Here is a 17,520-nt window from a genome sequence, read left to right as displayed (position 1 = left end):
TTCACTGTCATGCTATTCAATATTATGCATCCAATGTATTATGCAAAAATGTAAACAGTAATGACCTCAACAGCTCTTTACATTAAAAGAGGCAGTGAAGATGTGATTTTTAGAAATGATATATATGTTTAGATATTATATGATATGTAAAGTTTAAAATGTTACAGTTCAAAGTAATAGCTGCTAGAACGTAGAACACGTTACATGGTTGGCAATGTTAGCAGCAAACAAATTCATGCTAAAATTGACTGGCACTTGCTAATTGTTGATAGCATTGTGCTAACCACGTTAGAAACCAAGTAATGTTATGTTAATGTTGTCATCAGCAGCAACATGTTAATGCATGCGAGCAAAATGTCTTAGAAACATGTTAGCAGTATGATAATTAATGCTAGCAACACATTAGAACATGCAAGCCATGTGTTAAAACGTTAGAAATATTTTAACGATTCATGATAGCATCATGCTGAAACATGGCATATACTAAAACAGATCAGGAAAATAAGATGTCAACAAGTTAAACGTATTAGCCTTTAGCATCTTAGCTACATGTTGAAATGCTTTAGAAATCTAAAATGGCTTCTGCAGTTTCACAGTAATAAATGCCATTAAATATAAAGCATCTAATAAATACAGCCTTGCTTTTTCAAAAATGTAAACGTTATTGACTTCAAACTCATAAATGTTACAGTACTGTACAGTATGTGAAGTATTAACAAAAGTCTTAACATTTTAGGTTTACCTCATTAATGTTTTACTGAGGAATTTGCTGGAAATGTTTAACCTGCTCTCGTTCAGTGCTCACTTTAGGGCTAAGAAACTCTGTTCTGGGTTGATGTCGCTCCTACTATGTGTGTGTGTGTGTGTGTGTCAGCTCTCTCTGCCCCAGAACAAGGCAAGGGCACCTTGTTCTATAATTACCCTCAGTAGGAAACAGAGACCCTGGCTATTTTAGAGCATGAGTGCAAGTGTGCGCATGAGGAGAAAAGTTGCCGCCAAATTTCTGGGCAGACAGTGTGCATGACAGGAGCGTGATGTCTTGTTTTCGAGATCACACAAAAGAGACGGTGAGAAGTGTGTGTGTGTTACTTTTAGGTGGTGCTGGGAAAATATCTGGCTGCATTAGTTGAGTGATGAATGATGGCGCAGCTGTGAGAGGTTAGCTGTGTAACATCTAGGCTAGCGGTACTGTAAAGCACTGTTGCTGGAGTAGCTGTTTTATAAAAACTGTACCATGTATGTTCATATTGAAGTCTGCGTTTTTGAAGCAACATCTTCAAACTCTATCTGCAACCTTCTAGCATGCTGTTTATGGTAATCGTGTTTGTGGTTTTGTTTATTGATTGATTTGATTTAGTAAGTGTCTGTGTGTTGTTGTTCATATACTGTTGGATTACGTTTGGGTCGTCATCTTTTGCTTTGCAATTCTTTGCATCAATTAGATTCATAGTATAATTAATTATAAAATATGGTTTATGTAATTGGAACATATGTGTATGCACAGGATATGCAGCTATCAGGAAAATTTAGAGATCACTTAAATGACTAGTTTTTTTTTAGATTTAATTGCTATGGATTTGAGTAATTTCTGAAAATTTGTTTTATTCTATAAAGGTTTGTAAGATTGTGTTAAACAGAAGTAGAAATCATTTCATTTAGAGATTTTCTTCACAAAAATTAAACTTTTAAATGAAAAATATTTTGTTTGTTGTTATTGAGGTTATCAGGTTTGTTCCACTAAATATTGAAAACACAGTCTTTTGTTGTTATTTTAACTGTTGTCATAGACTGAAAAAAGGATTATTTGGATTTACTAAATTTACTTTGAAAAATAAAATGTAGCAATTTTTAATTTTATTTGTTTGTTTAAATTCCGCTTGTATAAATTGTTTGCAATGAACCATTTTTTCAGTGTATTTTTCTAATAAAAAATGAATTATAATGTCGCCATTAGCTTGAAGAAGAATAAAAACGTTTTACTCAAACATCATTTAATCCAAAGAAACTCAATCTTTAAAGTTTTCTCTGTTTTTCAATATTTATGTCTGTTTCTTTGTGCTTATGTACAGAACTAAATACATTTTAGTATACATTTTCCATTTTAACTATTGTAAAATCAATATTTTGATTGTCAAGTAAGTTGTTCTTGTCTTCAGTTAAAATTGTTTTAAACTATCTCGATAGTATCTTAATTCATCACTTGTAATACAGCTGTCCACACTTCTCATAAAAGCACCTGGTATCTCTGGCGCTGGAAAAGGCACTCATATTGGCGTCAGTGTGACCCTTGTTTTCTGTCTTTCTGTGCGCTGTCGGGGTGTTTGTCACAGGAAAGGTTGTAGATAACAGTTCAGTTCAGTCAAACCCCAGCGCCCCCCAGCCTGACCCCACCCACACTCCTCAAGGCCCCGCCCCCGCTGTCTTCAGTAAGTGATTCATGACCCCACCCACTTCACTCATCATCCCGTGCATGTGTGTGAGATACAGGCCAGCGTTAACATCTAAATATGTAAATTAATAGCAGTAAATGAGTGGCATTACAGTCATATTTATCTATGAGAAGCAGGATCACTCTGCCTTACAGTTCTCATTGGTTTGAATATTATTATTCAGTGATTCTCAACCACGTTCTTGGAACCCGTTTGACCCATTTTAAGTCTTGTTGACTTTCCTAATGAGGTGATGACCTGGATCAGGTGTGCTTGATTCAGGTGATGATTAAGTGTACAGTGTTGAGGAGCTCCAGGAATGTGGGTTGATCAAATCTAGTCTTATAAGTGGTTTCCTTGGATTTATTTAAAGAGACCGTTCAACCAAAAACTTAAGAAATTTAGTCGTAATTTATTTAAAGTTGACATCAGATGCTCATTTTTCATATGATATTGATATGATTCTTTAGCGTCTTAATGAAAAGACTATACTTTAAATACATTTCTCAATGTTAGTGTAAATAAACACTTTTTACCCTGTCAAAAATACAGCAGTCTGCAAAAACTATTATGTCTTGAGCAGCTAAACCAGCACAGCACAAACACAGCGCTCAACCAAGACTCTCTTTTCTGCTGAATTGTGTCTGTATGGCTGACATGAATTATTTGAAGCAGTTTCCACATTGATGAAAACATGCGAGGTTGCATCATGTGGTCACCCATGCGTATACAATAGGGATGTCCAAACTCTGTCCTGGAGGGCCGGTGTCCTGCATAGTTTAGCTCCAACTTGCTTCAACACACCTGCCTGGAAGTTTCTAGTATGCCTAGAAAGAACTTGATTAGCTGGTTCAGGTGTGTTTAATTGGGGTTGGAACTAAAATATGTAGGACACCAGCCCTCCAGGGCCAAGTTTGGACACCCCTGGTATACAGTAACAGTCAAGTATAATTTATCACTCCTTGACATTGCAGCCTGTCATTATCACTGTAATCAAGCCAACAGCATATTAAAAGTGATGTAATTAACATGCTCTGCTGTTAAGTGTGAGCACCACAGCATCACACTGACAAGCACAGCTCTGCACATGAAGGATGGTGATTTTATTCAATACACGAGTGACTGAAACGGGCATTCAATCACAATAACCAAACTTACTAAACAAACACAAATTGCACATATAAAAATATTACTCGCATGTTTCAGACACATTGTAGTTACAGTTAAATTTTCATATAAATCCAGTTTCTTAGGGCACACTCGCACTATGCTATCCAAATTTTTTTTGATCGCATAGTGTTCATTGTTCAATTGCAGGAAAACAAAGGGCACCGAGGCTAGCTGTTTTGCCCCCTCCCGCCAATTTTTGTAAACAGATAGCTAAGTTTATAGTAGTAGCTGGATGAAAGTAGTAGACACTGGATGAAAGATCATCATCTTCAGCTGAACCTCGCAAAAACGGAAATGCTTGTAGTTTCTGCCAACCCGACTCTACACCATAACTTTTCAATCCAGATGGATGGGGCAACCATTACTGCATCCAAAATGGTGAAAAGCCTTGGAGTAACGATTGATGACCAACTAAACTTCTCTGACCACATTTCTAGAACTGCTCGATCGTGCAGATTTGCACTCTATAACATCAGAAAGATCCGACCCTTCTTATCTGAACATGCAGCTCAACTCCTTGTTCAAGCTCTTGTTCTCTCCAAACTGGATTACTGCAACTCTCTACTAGCTGGGCTTCCAGCTAACTCTATCAAGCCTCTTCAACTGCTCCAGAATGCAGCAGCACGAGTTGTCTTCAATGAACCTAAACGAGCACATGTCACTCCACTGCTAGTCCGTTTGCACTGGCTGCCAGTTGCTGCTCGCATCAAATTCAAAACTCTGATGTTTGCCTACAAAGTGACTTCTGGCCTAGCACCTTCTTATCTGCACTCACTTCTGCAGATCTATGTGCCCTCCAGAAACTTGCGTTCTGTGAATGAACGTCGCCTCGTGGTTCCATCCCAAAGAGGGAAAAAATCACTTTCGCGAACGCTCACGCTCAATCTGCCCAGTTGGTGGAATGAACTCCCTAACTGCATCAGAACAGCAGAGTCACTCGCTATTTTCAAGAAACGACTAAAAACTCAACTATTTAGTCTCCACTTCACTTCCTAAGCTGCAATTGCCTCTTTGAATATCACACTAATTGTACAAAAAAAAAAAAAAAAAAAAAAAAAACTACTAACACTTCCCTTCTTAGACTTTACAGACCTGAAACTTGCCTTTAGTACTTATTCATTGTTGCTCTTGGTTGTGTAAATTGCTTCCTTGTCCTCATTTGTAAGTCGCTTTGGATAAAAGCGTCTGCTAAATGACTAAATGTAAATGTAAATGTAGCTAGTATAAACTGCCTTGAAATTCAAAAATGTCAATCATATTGCATATAAAAAAAACACTCTGAAAGTTTATAAAAAACAAACGGGATGTTTTCAATGTCTGAACAGGCAGACACAGAAGAAAAACACACACACAACAAAATGTATTAAATTAATCCGATGTCACCTTTAAAATCTTGTAGTAAGGTTTAAAAAGAAATCTGTGGTGGTTGGACCACTGTTGAAAACAGCTGTGCTGCTTAATGTTTGTGGGAAAATATATAGTTAAGGATCTTTAAAAGTTAGAAATTGTAAAAAGTTAAAAGTTTAAAACTATATCTACTGTTATTCATTAATTTTATGGTAAACAACATTTAAATATGTTTTGTCTACCCCATTTGATCTGCAGTGTATGCTTCCAAATACATTATAAAAATATTAAGTGTTTTTGTAGATGCCCATTAGCCATTACCAGCGTCATGACTATTCTTCCTGGGATCCAACAAATAAAATGCAAAATGTATTATATTTGATGTATAATGTATATATTATATTTAAATTATATTTAAGTATTAATCCATAAAATAAGTGTACAGCTATGTTGCAAGATTTAAGTTATGCAGCTAATTTGTCTAAAGAAAAGATGAAGAGAGGCCATTATTCTACTGTGACTCTCTCATACCTCCCACCTCAGCCCTCCTATTGACACAAGGTTGTTGAAATAATGAAAAAAACTTGTATTTTTTTGGTTGAACTGTTACTTTCCTGCCACTACATGCAAGACTGTAGTGCCTGCTTTGCTCTTCTTGCAAGCCCAGCTCAGCTCTGCTCTTGTTATTTGTGTCCTGCCCCGTCTGGGCTCAACAGCTGCCACAAAGTTCACTGATCTGCTGGGTGTGGTGCGTCGGGGCTCTGTGCCCACATCTGACGCTGAGGGGGGAACCACTACCACTCCAGCTGTTGTTGCTGCCCCCTCTACTCCCCAGACCCCCAGCATCCCCACACAGAGTAAGTCCCAGATGGACCCGTACTGAGGAACCAACATATTTGTTTCATCCTGTTTTATGGCTGTTCATGCATTTTCTTTTTCTGTCATCTGCCTTGGGCGATTTATACTGCTCCAGTGTCACGTTTGACCGATCTAGTGAGCAGTGTGCGCAGACCCACAGTCCCGCAGACAGACAGTGAGCCATCAGCTGCCAGCAGAGCCCTTTCCCCCCCAGTATCTGTCCCATCACACCCCTCCCCTTCCCCTGCCCAAGTGTCCTCCAGCCCCCTGCCGTCAGCACATTGTGAGTATGTGGTGTCAGTGTCTGCACTGGCACTGCAGCATGACTGTTTTTAATTTGTGGGAGTGTAAAAAGGTGCCAGTGATGCTACCGGTCTAACATGCATACAGTGTGTATTTCCCCGGGTTATTTAATCTCATCGCAGTGTGCACAGACGAGTAATGTATGTCGCAAATGCATCTCTATGATACCTTTTGTATTGTGCAGGGGTTTTTAACTAATGTTGTTGCATGTTTTGCTACAATTTTCCCAGTGTCCTAGAGTTTGATGTTTTGCTTTGGTTTGTAAAGCTGCTTAAAGGAATAGCTCACCCAAAAATTAAAATACTCCCTGTCTGACAGTAGCGGATGAGGTACATAAACTAAGCTCTTGAGTAAAAGTACAGTTGAATTATAAAACTTGCCATACTCTTATAACCACAAAGATCATTCATGATAATTCAAGAGAAAACATGTGAAACCACATTCAAATGCTGAACCTCATTCACATCAGTTTGTAAAATCGAATACTGTAGAATCGTTTACTGGACACTCACTCTGAACAGATCAATTGAATCAGCGAGTTGTTTACTGGAGAATCATTCTGAACAGATCATTTGAATCAGTGAGTTGTTTACTGGACACTCACTCTGACAATATCAGCTGAATCAGTGAGTTGTTTACTGGAGAATCATTCTGAACAGATCATTTGAATCAGTGAGTTGTTTACTGGACACTCACTCTGAACAGATCAGTTGAATCAGTGAGTTGTTTACTGGACACTCACTCTGACGATATCAGCTGAATCAGTGAGTTGTTTACTGGACACTCACTCTGAAAAGCTCAGTTAAATCAGTGAGTTGTGTACTGGACACTCACTCTGAACAGATCATTTAAATCAGTGAGCTGTTTACTGGACACTCACTCTGAACAGATCAGTTGAATCAGTGAGTTGTTTACTGGACACTCACTCTGAACAGATCAGTTGAATCAGTGAGTTGTTTACTGGACACTCACTCTGACGATATCAGCTGAATCAGTGAGTTGTTTACTGGACACTCACTCTGAAAAGCTCAGTTGAATTAGTGAGTTGTGTACTGGAGACTCACTCTGAACAGATCAAATAATTCAATAAGTTGTAAAACAGGGATTCACTCTGTACAGTCCAGTTGAATCAGTGACTTGTTTATCAGAGACTCACTCTGACGATATCAGCTGAATCAGTGAGTTGTTTACTGGACACTCACTCTGAACAGATCAGTTGAATCAGTGGGTTGTTTACTGGACACTCACTCTGAACAGATCAGTTGAATCAGTGAGTTGTTTACTGGACACTCACTCTGACGATATCAGCTGAATCAGTGAGTTGTTTACTGGATACTCACTATAAAAAGCTCAGTTGAATTAGTGAGTTGTGTACTGGAGACTCACTCTGAACAGATCAAATGATTCAATAAGTTGTAAAACAGGGATTCACTCTGTACAGACCAGTTGAATCAGTGACTTGTTTATCAGAGACTCACTCTGACGATATCAGCTGAATCAGTGAGTTGTTTACTGGACACTCACTCTGAACAGATCAGTTGAATCAGTGAGTTGTTTACTGGACACTCACTCTGAACAGATCAGTTGAATAAGTGAGTTGTTTATTGGAGACTCATTGTGAACAGATCAGTTAAATCAGTGTATTGAACTCACTTTGGCTGAATAAAACAAATGTTTTTCACTTTGGCTGAATAAACAAGTGTTTATTAATTTTATTTTGGAATGCAGTGAAGTAAAAGTTTCATAAAAATACTCTGATAAATGACAGATACTTAAAATACTGTATGTTCTCAAGTACAGTAGTGAAGTAAAATACTTGGTTACTGTCTACCACTGCTGTCTGAGCATTTTAGATGTGGATGAACTTATTTCTTCGGTAGATCATTTAAGAGTTGAAATCAACAGGAAAAAAATGAAAAGAGAGACGAAAAAATAGACCAAAAATGAATAGCCTTGCCTTCTGACGATATCTTGAGAAAGTAAATTGTTCAGACCAGAGAACAGGTTTGCTGTCATATAATGATGAATTTGCATAAAGACTTCAGAAAACTCACATGTAGACTGATGCTGAAGCAAACAAACAGTGTTAGCTCATCGTAGTTATATTAAAAATAATGTTCAGTTTCATGGACACAGCTCAATATGTTGTCAGGAGTCCTATATAGTTCTAGTTTCTGCTTCAGAACTGGACTCGTTCTGTTTTCATGTTCACTTCATGCCTACCTGGGCTGTTGTACATGTACAAGCTGTGTCCTCAGCCATTTCTGATGATGAAAACTACCATGAGGACTGTGAAATATCAGTATAATAATGACATCTGAGGTGTTCTTTGGCCTTTAGAATCTTTGGCCTTTTAATCATAAATGTGGTGCATTTTAACCTGCAGTGTTTAATAGTGTTTGTCCTGTGACTAACAGTGCTGAAAAGGAAATGCGGTGTGTAACAGCATGTAGTGTAGGTGGATGAAATCTGTTTGGGTGAATGTTTATTTGCGTGTGTTTGCCTTGTTTAAAGGAGCAGCCCGTGTGTACTGATTAACAAAACAAAACAAATTAAAAGCAAATCTCAGAAAACTTAAATACATTTTGGCATTTAATTAGAAGATGCGTCATTTGTACAAGAGATTGCTTCTGTTAAAACTTGATTTTCTCTTACAGCACGCAAACAGGAGATCATCAAAATCACTGAACAGCTTATTGAGGCCATCAACAATGGCGACTTTGAAGCCTATGCGTGAGTTAATTGTGTTTTAAATACAAAATTATAGTTTTAGATGCAAAAAAGATATGCCCCTCAAACAATGGTTTTAATGGATTTCCAGTAAAATCTGCGACCCTGGACTCACCTGCTTTGAACCTGAGGCCTTGGGAAACCTGGTGGAGGGGATGGACTTCCACAGATTTTACTTTGAGAACCGTGAGTGTTACTGCTTCTCACTTTTGTCCTGTTATTTGTGATGGCTGATCTGAAGTGTGTGGTGTTTCCGTCGCAGTGCTCTCCAAGAACAGTAAGCCCATCCACACCACCATCCTCAACCCTCACGTGCACCTGATTGGAGAAGAGGCCGCCTGCATTGCCTACATCCGCCTCACACAGTATGTGGATGGCCAGGGCCGACCGCGCAGCAGCCAATCAGAGGAGACGAGGGTGTGGCATCGCCGGGACTCCAAATGGCAGAATGTCCATTTCCACTGTTCGGGAGCTCCTGCTGCCCCTCTGCAGTGAAGGTGCATCTTCGTATAATGTTAATAATTTTAAAAAGTTACACAAACATGCTGTATAACATATTAAATAAGCAGTTTATTTAACCACAACTAAATGTTACATTTATTTTCATCTATAATGTAAGCAGTTAGATGGTTATGAAACAAACTAAATAATGAAGCAGCAAAAAATTGTATCAAAATATGTAATGCTGCATTTCAAACTTGCACAATCCTGACACTTTATTAATATTCATAAGCATTTCTTAATCTTTATTTTATATTTCCTACTTACCTTATACTATAATACACATTTCAGAAAATCTGTTGTAGATAAGTAAATAGCGCACCAAAACCACCAGGCATATCCCTGTCAAGTAATTGTCTTTATAAATGTATTATGAAATTATTCGCACACTCGATTATTTCAAAATCAAATGAATCCAGGGACTAAACAACAATGTTGCTTTCATATGCACAAATGTTCCTTATTCATACATTCATTCATTTTCTTTCAGCTTAGTCCCTTTATTTATCAGGGGTTGCCACAGCGTAATGAACCCCAGTATGATTTACACAGCAGATGCCCTTCCAGCTGCAACCCAGTACTGGGAAACACCCACACAGTCTCCCATTCACACTAACTCATACACTATGGCCAATTTAATTATTCAATTCCCTATAGCACATGCCTTAGGACTGTGAGGGTAACCAGAGCACCCAGAGGAAACATGCAAGGGAGAACATGCAAGCTCCACACAGAAATGCCAACTGGGGCTCAAACCAGCGACCTTCTTGCTGTGAGGCAACATCGCTAACCACTGAGCCACCATGCCGCCCATGTTCCATATCAACTTTTTTTTTTATATAATCAAAATCACATTTGCTATTGTGGGCCACATGCTGATATGTGGGACAATAGGACTCATACTTGTGAAGCAGTACTTGATCATCTTCATTCATTAATTTTCTTTTCAGCTTAGTCCCTTTATTAATCAGGGGTCGCCACAGTGGAATGAACTGCCAACTCATCCAGCATATGTTTTTACACAGCAGATGCCTTTACAGCTGGAATCCAACACTGGGGAATACCCATACACACTCTATCCCACACTTACTATACACTTCATAATTTCTCATAATTACGTGACATACCCACATCAGTCGTGTCGCTTCACACCTATTCATAAATCATCTTGCATGGCATCATGGGATATTGCAGTGTTCATCAAATGCGCACTTCAGAATCTTGCCGGAAGTAGTAGGTCTTCCAGGTACTTCTCGCATATTGTTTTTCGAATACGATGATAACGGACTTGCTACTCTGCTCACATTCTGTTAATAGTGTATTCTATAGTATGGAAGTATGCGATTTCAGACCCAGCCATGGACCGAAGACCTAGGAAAACAATCAATGATTATTTTTCTCTTTATTATAGCATTCTAGTTATGACTTGTTTGTAGTGCAATCAATGTTTGGGCTTGTTACAAACTCTTTTTTTTTTTTTATCAAATCAAAATAATTAAGTCATAAAGGGAACGCAACATAAAGAGTACACATGAACTAAGTTGTCTAAATTGATAAATTTATAACAACCAAAACAATCCCAACAAAAATGTGTCACAACTAAATAAGAATGAATAAAGAATCAATAACTCACGTTCTCCAACAACATACAACACTAACCAAAGACTAAACAACCCAACAATTAACAAATTAGAGCAAAGTAAGACTTAAAGAAAACAAAACAGTAAATTAAAGAAACGAAAGGAAGCTTGATGGCTGGCAGTGAAGTCTCCTCTATCTCCGCTCAAGGATGGTCCATATTTATAGCCAATTTCAATAAGCGCAACTCGCCGCAGGTGCGCAAAGGCGGACTCTATAGGAAACAAACAGTGAGTGACGTCATGACACACATGCAAGCACAGAGACAGGCACTAGAGAGAAAGGCAACAGCCGTAACACTCCCCCACCTAAAAGAAGAATCCTTTTTCCTAAAGGAAGAGGATTCTGGGTGAAGCATCCAAAAGCCAACAAGGAAATATTAATAAAATGGGGAAAAAAATGATTTGAAAAACGATTACCTTTTTAAAATATTTACCCCCTTGAGAGGGCATCCGCAACGACATTATCTTGCCCCTTTTTGTGCTGGATCTCAAGATTATAACGTTGGGCCATCAACGCCCAGCGCATTAATCTCTGATTCTGATTGTACATCTTATTTAAAAAAAAACAGCGGATTGTGGTCGGTGTAGAGTTTTAGATGCATTTGGATTTGGATTAATAATGTTTTGGCAAATTGAATGAAATGAACGACTCAAAATGACAAGACCCAAAGTTTGAGCCAGTAAGATGATCTGAACTTCCCATCACCGAAACCCACACTGCTAACAATGCTTTTTGTTCTTTCTTTCTCAGGTTGAGCTCATTGTAGCAACATCTATCAAGAGAGCCCAGCCAGAAATGGAGAGTGCAGGAGTGAAAAAGAGAGAGAGAGTGAGGGAGGGGGGAAGTTGGAGAGAGAGGGAGGAAGGAAAGCGAGCCCAGTGCTGGCCAGTGCCTGACCCTCTCACACTGGGCCCCGCCCCCTCACCTGTCAATCACCTCACCTGCCAATCACTTATGTGCATCGTCTTCTGTCTTACCTTCAACTTGCCCTCCTCCCTCCTTAAAAAAAACAACAACCCACCCCTCCCCGTGTCTTTCCACCCGTGCAGAGACTCCCCTTGTCGTGCACATGTGCTGTGTGGAGTTGGACAGTCTTTGATTAAATACGGATAAATAAGGCCTCAGCGAGTCGTCTGTGAAACGCCATGCTTTCCGTCGCACCTTCCCAGTGTCAATAACGTTACACTGAATCACCGTCCTCTCTTACAAGTGTTTTCAATATTATTATGATTATGATTATTGATTAATATTGTTCTTACTGTTGTTATATTAGTATTAAATACAAAAGCAATTGTACGTGTCACTTATACCACTCACGTTCTGGATGCCAATGATTTTACATCTATCTAAGACTTTTTGTCGTTTCCAAATGATATTTTGGAAGAGCATGACTTTTTTCAATATTATCCACTGTGGCTGTCCTTTCCTTGGTGGTTTCGGAGAAATAATGGCCGCCGTTTATGTACAGGCTTCTCAATGTGATTCACATCTAACCGACGCGTCCGTCCATGTGTGTTCAGACATAAGTGGATGATGTGTGTTAGCGCGCGCCCGTGTGACTGTTTTGAGGCAGATTTTACCAGAGCCTGGTCAAGAACGACGTGACGTTCGGGGTCTTCCAGCTTTTAGACGTTGTGTTTTTCCACACGTTTGGAATAATTCAGATTTCCTGGCAGTTTGGCGAACAATTCCTGGTTTTTCGGAAAGCCACAGTCGTGCTTTATATGTAACCCGTGACACCGATTGCAACCTTAGTATTAGATGTTGCGTTTTTTTCCTCTCGTTATTTTCAGTCTTCAGCTGAGCCAGTGGTGTTAAGAGAGCACCAGACTTGATTAAACCTGAATAAAAGCCATACCTCCGCAGGCAAATCAGGTGGCCTTCTCATATAAACAAAGATATCTAATGACTTTGTGTTTCTACACTAGTCATAGTAAAGGTCTAAAGCGTTTAGAGGCCAACCAATCGAAGGAATCAACTCAATTTGGCAGCGCTGAAGATTTTGGTGGTGTTTAGCTTATTAAATTTGCTCTTCATCTCTTCTTTTGACATTTGTACTTTACTCAACATGGTGTTCAGCTGAGCCAGTGGTGTTAAAAGAGCGCCCAGACTTGATTAAACCTGAGTAAAAGCCACACCTAAGGTGACCTCTTCATATAAACAAAGATATCTAATGACTTTGTGTTTCTACACTAGTCATTGTGAAGGTTTAAAGCATTTGTAGGCCAACCAATCGAAGGAATAAACAGAATTTGTCAGTGCTGAAGATTTTGGTGGTGATTAGCTTCAAACATTTGCTCTTCTCCTCTTCTTTTGACATTTATATTCTACTCAACATGGTGTTCAGCTGAGCCAGTGGTGTTAAGAAAGCGCCCAGACTCGATTAAACCTTGATAAAAGCCATACCTCAGCAGGCAAATCAGGTGACCTCCTCATATAAACAAAGATATATAATGACTTTGTGTTTCTACACTAGTCATTGTGAAGGGTTAAAGCCTTTGGAGGCCAACCAATTGAAGGAATCAACTAAATTTGGCAGCACTGAAGATTTTGGTGCTGTGTAGCTTATTAAATTTGCTCTTCTCCTCTTCTTTTGACATTTGTATTTTACTCAACATGGTGTTCAGCTGAGCCAGTGGTGTTAAGAGAGCGCCCAGACTCAATTAAACCTTAATAAAAGCCATACCTCAGCAGGCAATCAGGTGACCTCCTCATATAAAACATTGTGTTTCTACACTAGTTATAGTGAAAGTTTAAAGCGTTTAGAGGCCAACCAATTGAAGAAATCAACTAAATTTGGCAGCGCTGAAGATTTTGTGGGTGTTTAGCTAATTAAATTTGCTCTTCTCCTCTTCTTTTGACATTTGTATTGTACGCAACATAGTGTTGACTATATTACTCATTCTATTTTTGAGAGTTTATATATATTTTGTTTGTTGTCTGCGTGCAAAACTTTTACGAAGAGTGAACTATTTGTAACCCTGGATCCTTTTTAAACACGTGTTTACCTTTTGGATGGGCAAAGTGCAAGGTGTGTTTGGAAGAATCAAGTGACGAGTCGCAATCGGCAGCAATAGTTTTATATTTCAGATGGCGACAATTTTGAAGTGTGCGTCACACCTTGTGCAACTTTACGCTGGTTTTCCATCTACGTTAGAAGGGTTTGTTTGATCAGAGTGACATCATGTGACTATTTTATTGACTGATTGTGTCCTCAGGTTGTATTTATTTATTTGATATTATCGCAACTTCTTAAGTTTGAACACTCATTAGCGTTGAGCCACGTCATATCAATGATGACTACTGATCGTTGTTTTTTTTGTTGTTGTTGTTATTGAAACAATCGCCTTTCACATGGATAAAAAGAGGGAATCTTGTGAAGTCAACTCAAAGAAAGCGACCCCGTGAGCCACGTGTGTGTGTTTGTGCTCCGGTGTTCTGCTTCGGATACAGTTGCGTCTCATTCTTGGATGCTTAATCTCATCCCTGTGTTTATGCGAGTGATCCACAGCTGTTCCTTCCCTTGAAAAAATGACAAAATGACAAAAAAACCCTATAAAACAGCATGTAAAAAGTGTACTGTTCTCTCTGTGTTTAGCAACCTAAATCTCATGTTAACGAGTGAAAGTGCTCATCACTATTAAAACAGGACACACAGTGCGTTTACTTGCATTTCAGCTGGAATTTCTTTGCATGACAGTCACTTGAACACTAGGGTTTGGTGTTATTTCTCTTTTTGATTTCTCGTTTTTTTTTTTCTATTGAATGCTGGTTTTGCCTAAACCTTTCTCTTATCTGTTTACCAGCTTTGTTAAGTGCAAATATATATATATACACACATCTATATATATAATATTTTTGTCCCAAAATGATGGCAGTGTAAATGACGAAGACTATAGCTATGAAATGGTGGTATTAAATGATGGAAATGGTGATATTTCTACGGCATGCTTTTGTATTAAGCCTCATTGTTGTCGATGCAGGGTGACTGATATTTATATAAATGACTATAAGATTACTCAATAGTATGAGACTGCTTGACTTCAGAGAAGCACTTGCAATATATGCTAAATATGCATGGGGTTTTCCAAATCTCTTTAAGCTCAATTGGACACTGTCTTGCTGTTTGTGCTTTACGGATGCTCACCAGACCTGAGTGGCCAATAAAATCTGACTTTTATCAGTATTTGAAGACTATTAATGACAATTATAGCTCGGTAGATGACAGTATTTCCACCTGCGCCATCCGTCTTTTAAGCTCAGGACTGTTTCCGTTCAACTCGTCGTATCATTTCTGACTGGAAACGGTTCCGGATAGTTTCTCTGAAGTTGAGTTATCTCACAGTAGCCCTCTGTTAGTTTTGTTTTTTCGGTATAAGATAATATTCTCTTTGATTTCTGATGATTCTTACTCTTGTTATTGCTCTGTTCTCCGACATGCTCTGTGTATTCCCTGACTTAAGCAAATGTGTTCAAAAAGATATAAATAAACGAGATGATTTAAATACTAAACAATTGTGTGTATCTTTAATAAATTTACACGCAATGTATTCGCAACAAACAAATGCCTAGTTTGATGACACTGTGACTTAGTGTGAAATCATGGGAGTAGTCATCTTTATTACATTCGAGGGATTCTTGCAGAAATCATGTTCAGGGATAAGCTAAAGTATTTCAAATGTAATATCATGGCAGTATGAAGCAGTAGAACATCAAAAGTGGGCGAAGTGAGAGCGCTGAAGCAATTGAGAAGATGAGAACTAAGATGAGATGAGAACTTTTATTTTGTCACAGTTTATTGCTTTATGTTTGAGTCAGCCTTTTATTTATATATATATATATATATATAATATATTTATATATATATATATTAGGGATGTAACGGTATCAGAATTTCACGGTACGGTAATACCTCGGTATGAATGTCACGGTACGGTATTTATTGAATCATTTACAGGAAAAAAAACTTTTGAAAATACTCCAAAAAAGTGCCAAAAGTGTCAATGACATACAAATTAGCCATCTATCTGTTAGCTTTGAAACAGGAACTTCAATTTTAATAACAAAAAATTATTAAACCATGTAAAAAAATAAAGTTTCAATTTAGTATTGTTGAAAACTCATCACATTCAACATTTAATCACTCACTTAGATAGAGATGGGTTTAAAGGAAAATTATCATATAACTATAATCTGGTAAAAGCTGGGATCTCTGGGTATTTACAATGTCCCCTGCAACAGAAAAAAACCCTCTCATTTGGGACTGAGGTTTCTGGGACAGGAGAGATATGACTTGGTCCATGTTGACAGCAGTGGGTAACGTTGTGCATTGTCTTTCCCCCACTTGAGAAGACAAACCATGAGTGAGATAGAGGTCTCTTTGCGGTACAAGTCAATGTCTGCATCAATCTGAACAGTGTGCTGTGTTTCTGCAGTCCCCATGACTGTTATTAGTCGTATTCCCCAATTTGCAGGCACGTGCACACATAGGGCTCAACCTGTGCAGTGCACATGCCCTTTTTAGTCTTGGATAGAAAATGCCCTTCCAAAACGATCAAAAGTGCCCCCGCGACGCGACACAACCTCCGTCCAGTCCAGCCCTTCAGTAGGCGCGCGACAACACCTCTCGAGTATGCGCGCTCAACCCCCCCCTCGGCGCTTTACAATACGCGCGCCACAACACAGCTGATCAGAACGCGCGCGACAGCACCGCTATTCAGCACGCGCGCGGCGACAACACCTGCTTTAGGTTCGATCATTTCCATCTTTTTTTCATCTCCGCTTCTAGCAGCACACTCCATTTCCGCATTACTGGATCTGTAGCGACAACAGACCGCAAAGGATTATGGCCACGCCGGGGCTGATGGGAAATGAAGTTTCAGCTACCTCCCGTTCGCTTCATTCGCCTGAGCAAATTTTCTCAGAAGACCTATAGTTTTACCGAGTCATGCGACTTCGGTTATATCGAAAAAATTTAATATTGCGGTATGACGGTATTTACAATACCGTTACATCCCTAATATATATATATATATATATATATATATATATATATATATATATATATATATATATATATATATATATATATATATTTATATATATATATATATATATATATATATATATATATATATATATATATATATAGCTAAGCTTAGAAATACGCCATCTATCTCCAATGCAGAAAAGCTAGTTCATCCTTTTATGACCTCTATACTGGATTACTGTATTGCTCTGTTCACTAAATGTAATGCATCAGCTATTAATAAACTTCAGCTAGTGTAAATTGCAGCTGCTGCAGTTCTTACTAGGTGAAGAAAATATTATATCACCACAATTGTATCTTCTTTACACTGGCTGCCTGTTAATTATTCTATATTTATCTGCTTGTTAAGTGTGACGTCACGCAAAGCTGCTTCCGGGCCTGAGCAACATATCAAACTGTATGGGGAGGCTCATCAAATGATAATATTAATATTATTATTTATAATTATTATATATTATTTGTTTTTATTTTCTTATACTTGTCCCTTTTATT

The 17,520-nt window shown here is 38.4% G+C and overlaps 1 protein-coding gene across 50 annotated transcripts in view; it reads left to right on the top strand.

The window, feature by feature from the left end:
- camk2b1 (calcium/calmodulin-dependent protein kinase (CaM kinase) II beta 1) overlaps positions 1-15,494 on the top strand; it is a 99,803-nt gene extending 84,309 nt beyond the window's left edge. For 27 of the 50 annotated variants that reach the window (XM_009301328.5, XM_009301327.5, XM_021476227.3 and 24 more), the window contains 7 exons: positions 2,331-2,426; positions 5,663-5,803; positions 5,920-6,087; positions 8,765-8,840; positions 8,929-9,023; positions 9,100-9,334; positions 11,730-15,491. In XM_009301328.5, coding sequence (XP_009299603.1) covers positions 2,331-2,426; positions 5,663-5,803; positions 5,920-6,087; positions 8,765-8,840; positions 8,929-9,023; positions 9,100-9,332 — 809 coding nt within the window. In that variant the 3' untranslated portion in view covers positions 9,333-9,334; positions 11,730-15,491. Of the gene's footprint in view, positions 1-2,330; positions 2,427-5,662; positions 5,804-5,919; positions 6,088-8,764; positions 8,841-8,928; positions 9,024-9,099; positions 9,335-11,729 lie in introns of all 50 variants that reach the window. The other 23 variants (XM_009301341.5, XM_009301339.5, XM_021476240.3 and 20 more) reach the window with 2 other exon arrangements.
- Positions 15,495-17,520: the final 2,026 nt, after the last annotated feature.

Source organism: Danio rerio, chromosome 5 (genome assembly GCF_049306965.1).
Source record: "Danio rerio strain Tuebingen ecotype United States chromosome 5, GRCz12tu, whole genome shotgun sequence".
Lineage (NCBI taxonomy): Eukaryota > Metazoa > Chordata > Actinopteri > Cypriniformes > Danionidae > Danio > Danio rerio.
The sequence above is the reverse complement of the archived record's forward strand: the minus strand, read 5'-3'. Positions and strand labels throughout refer to the sequence as shown.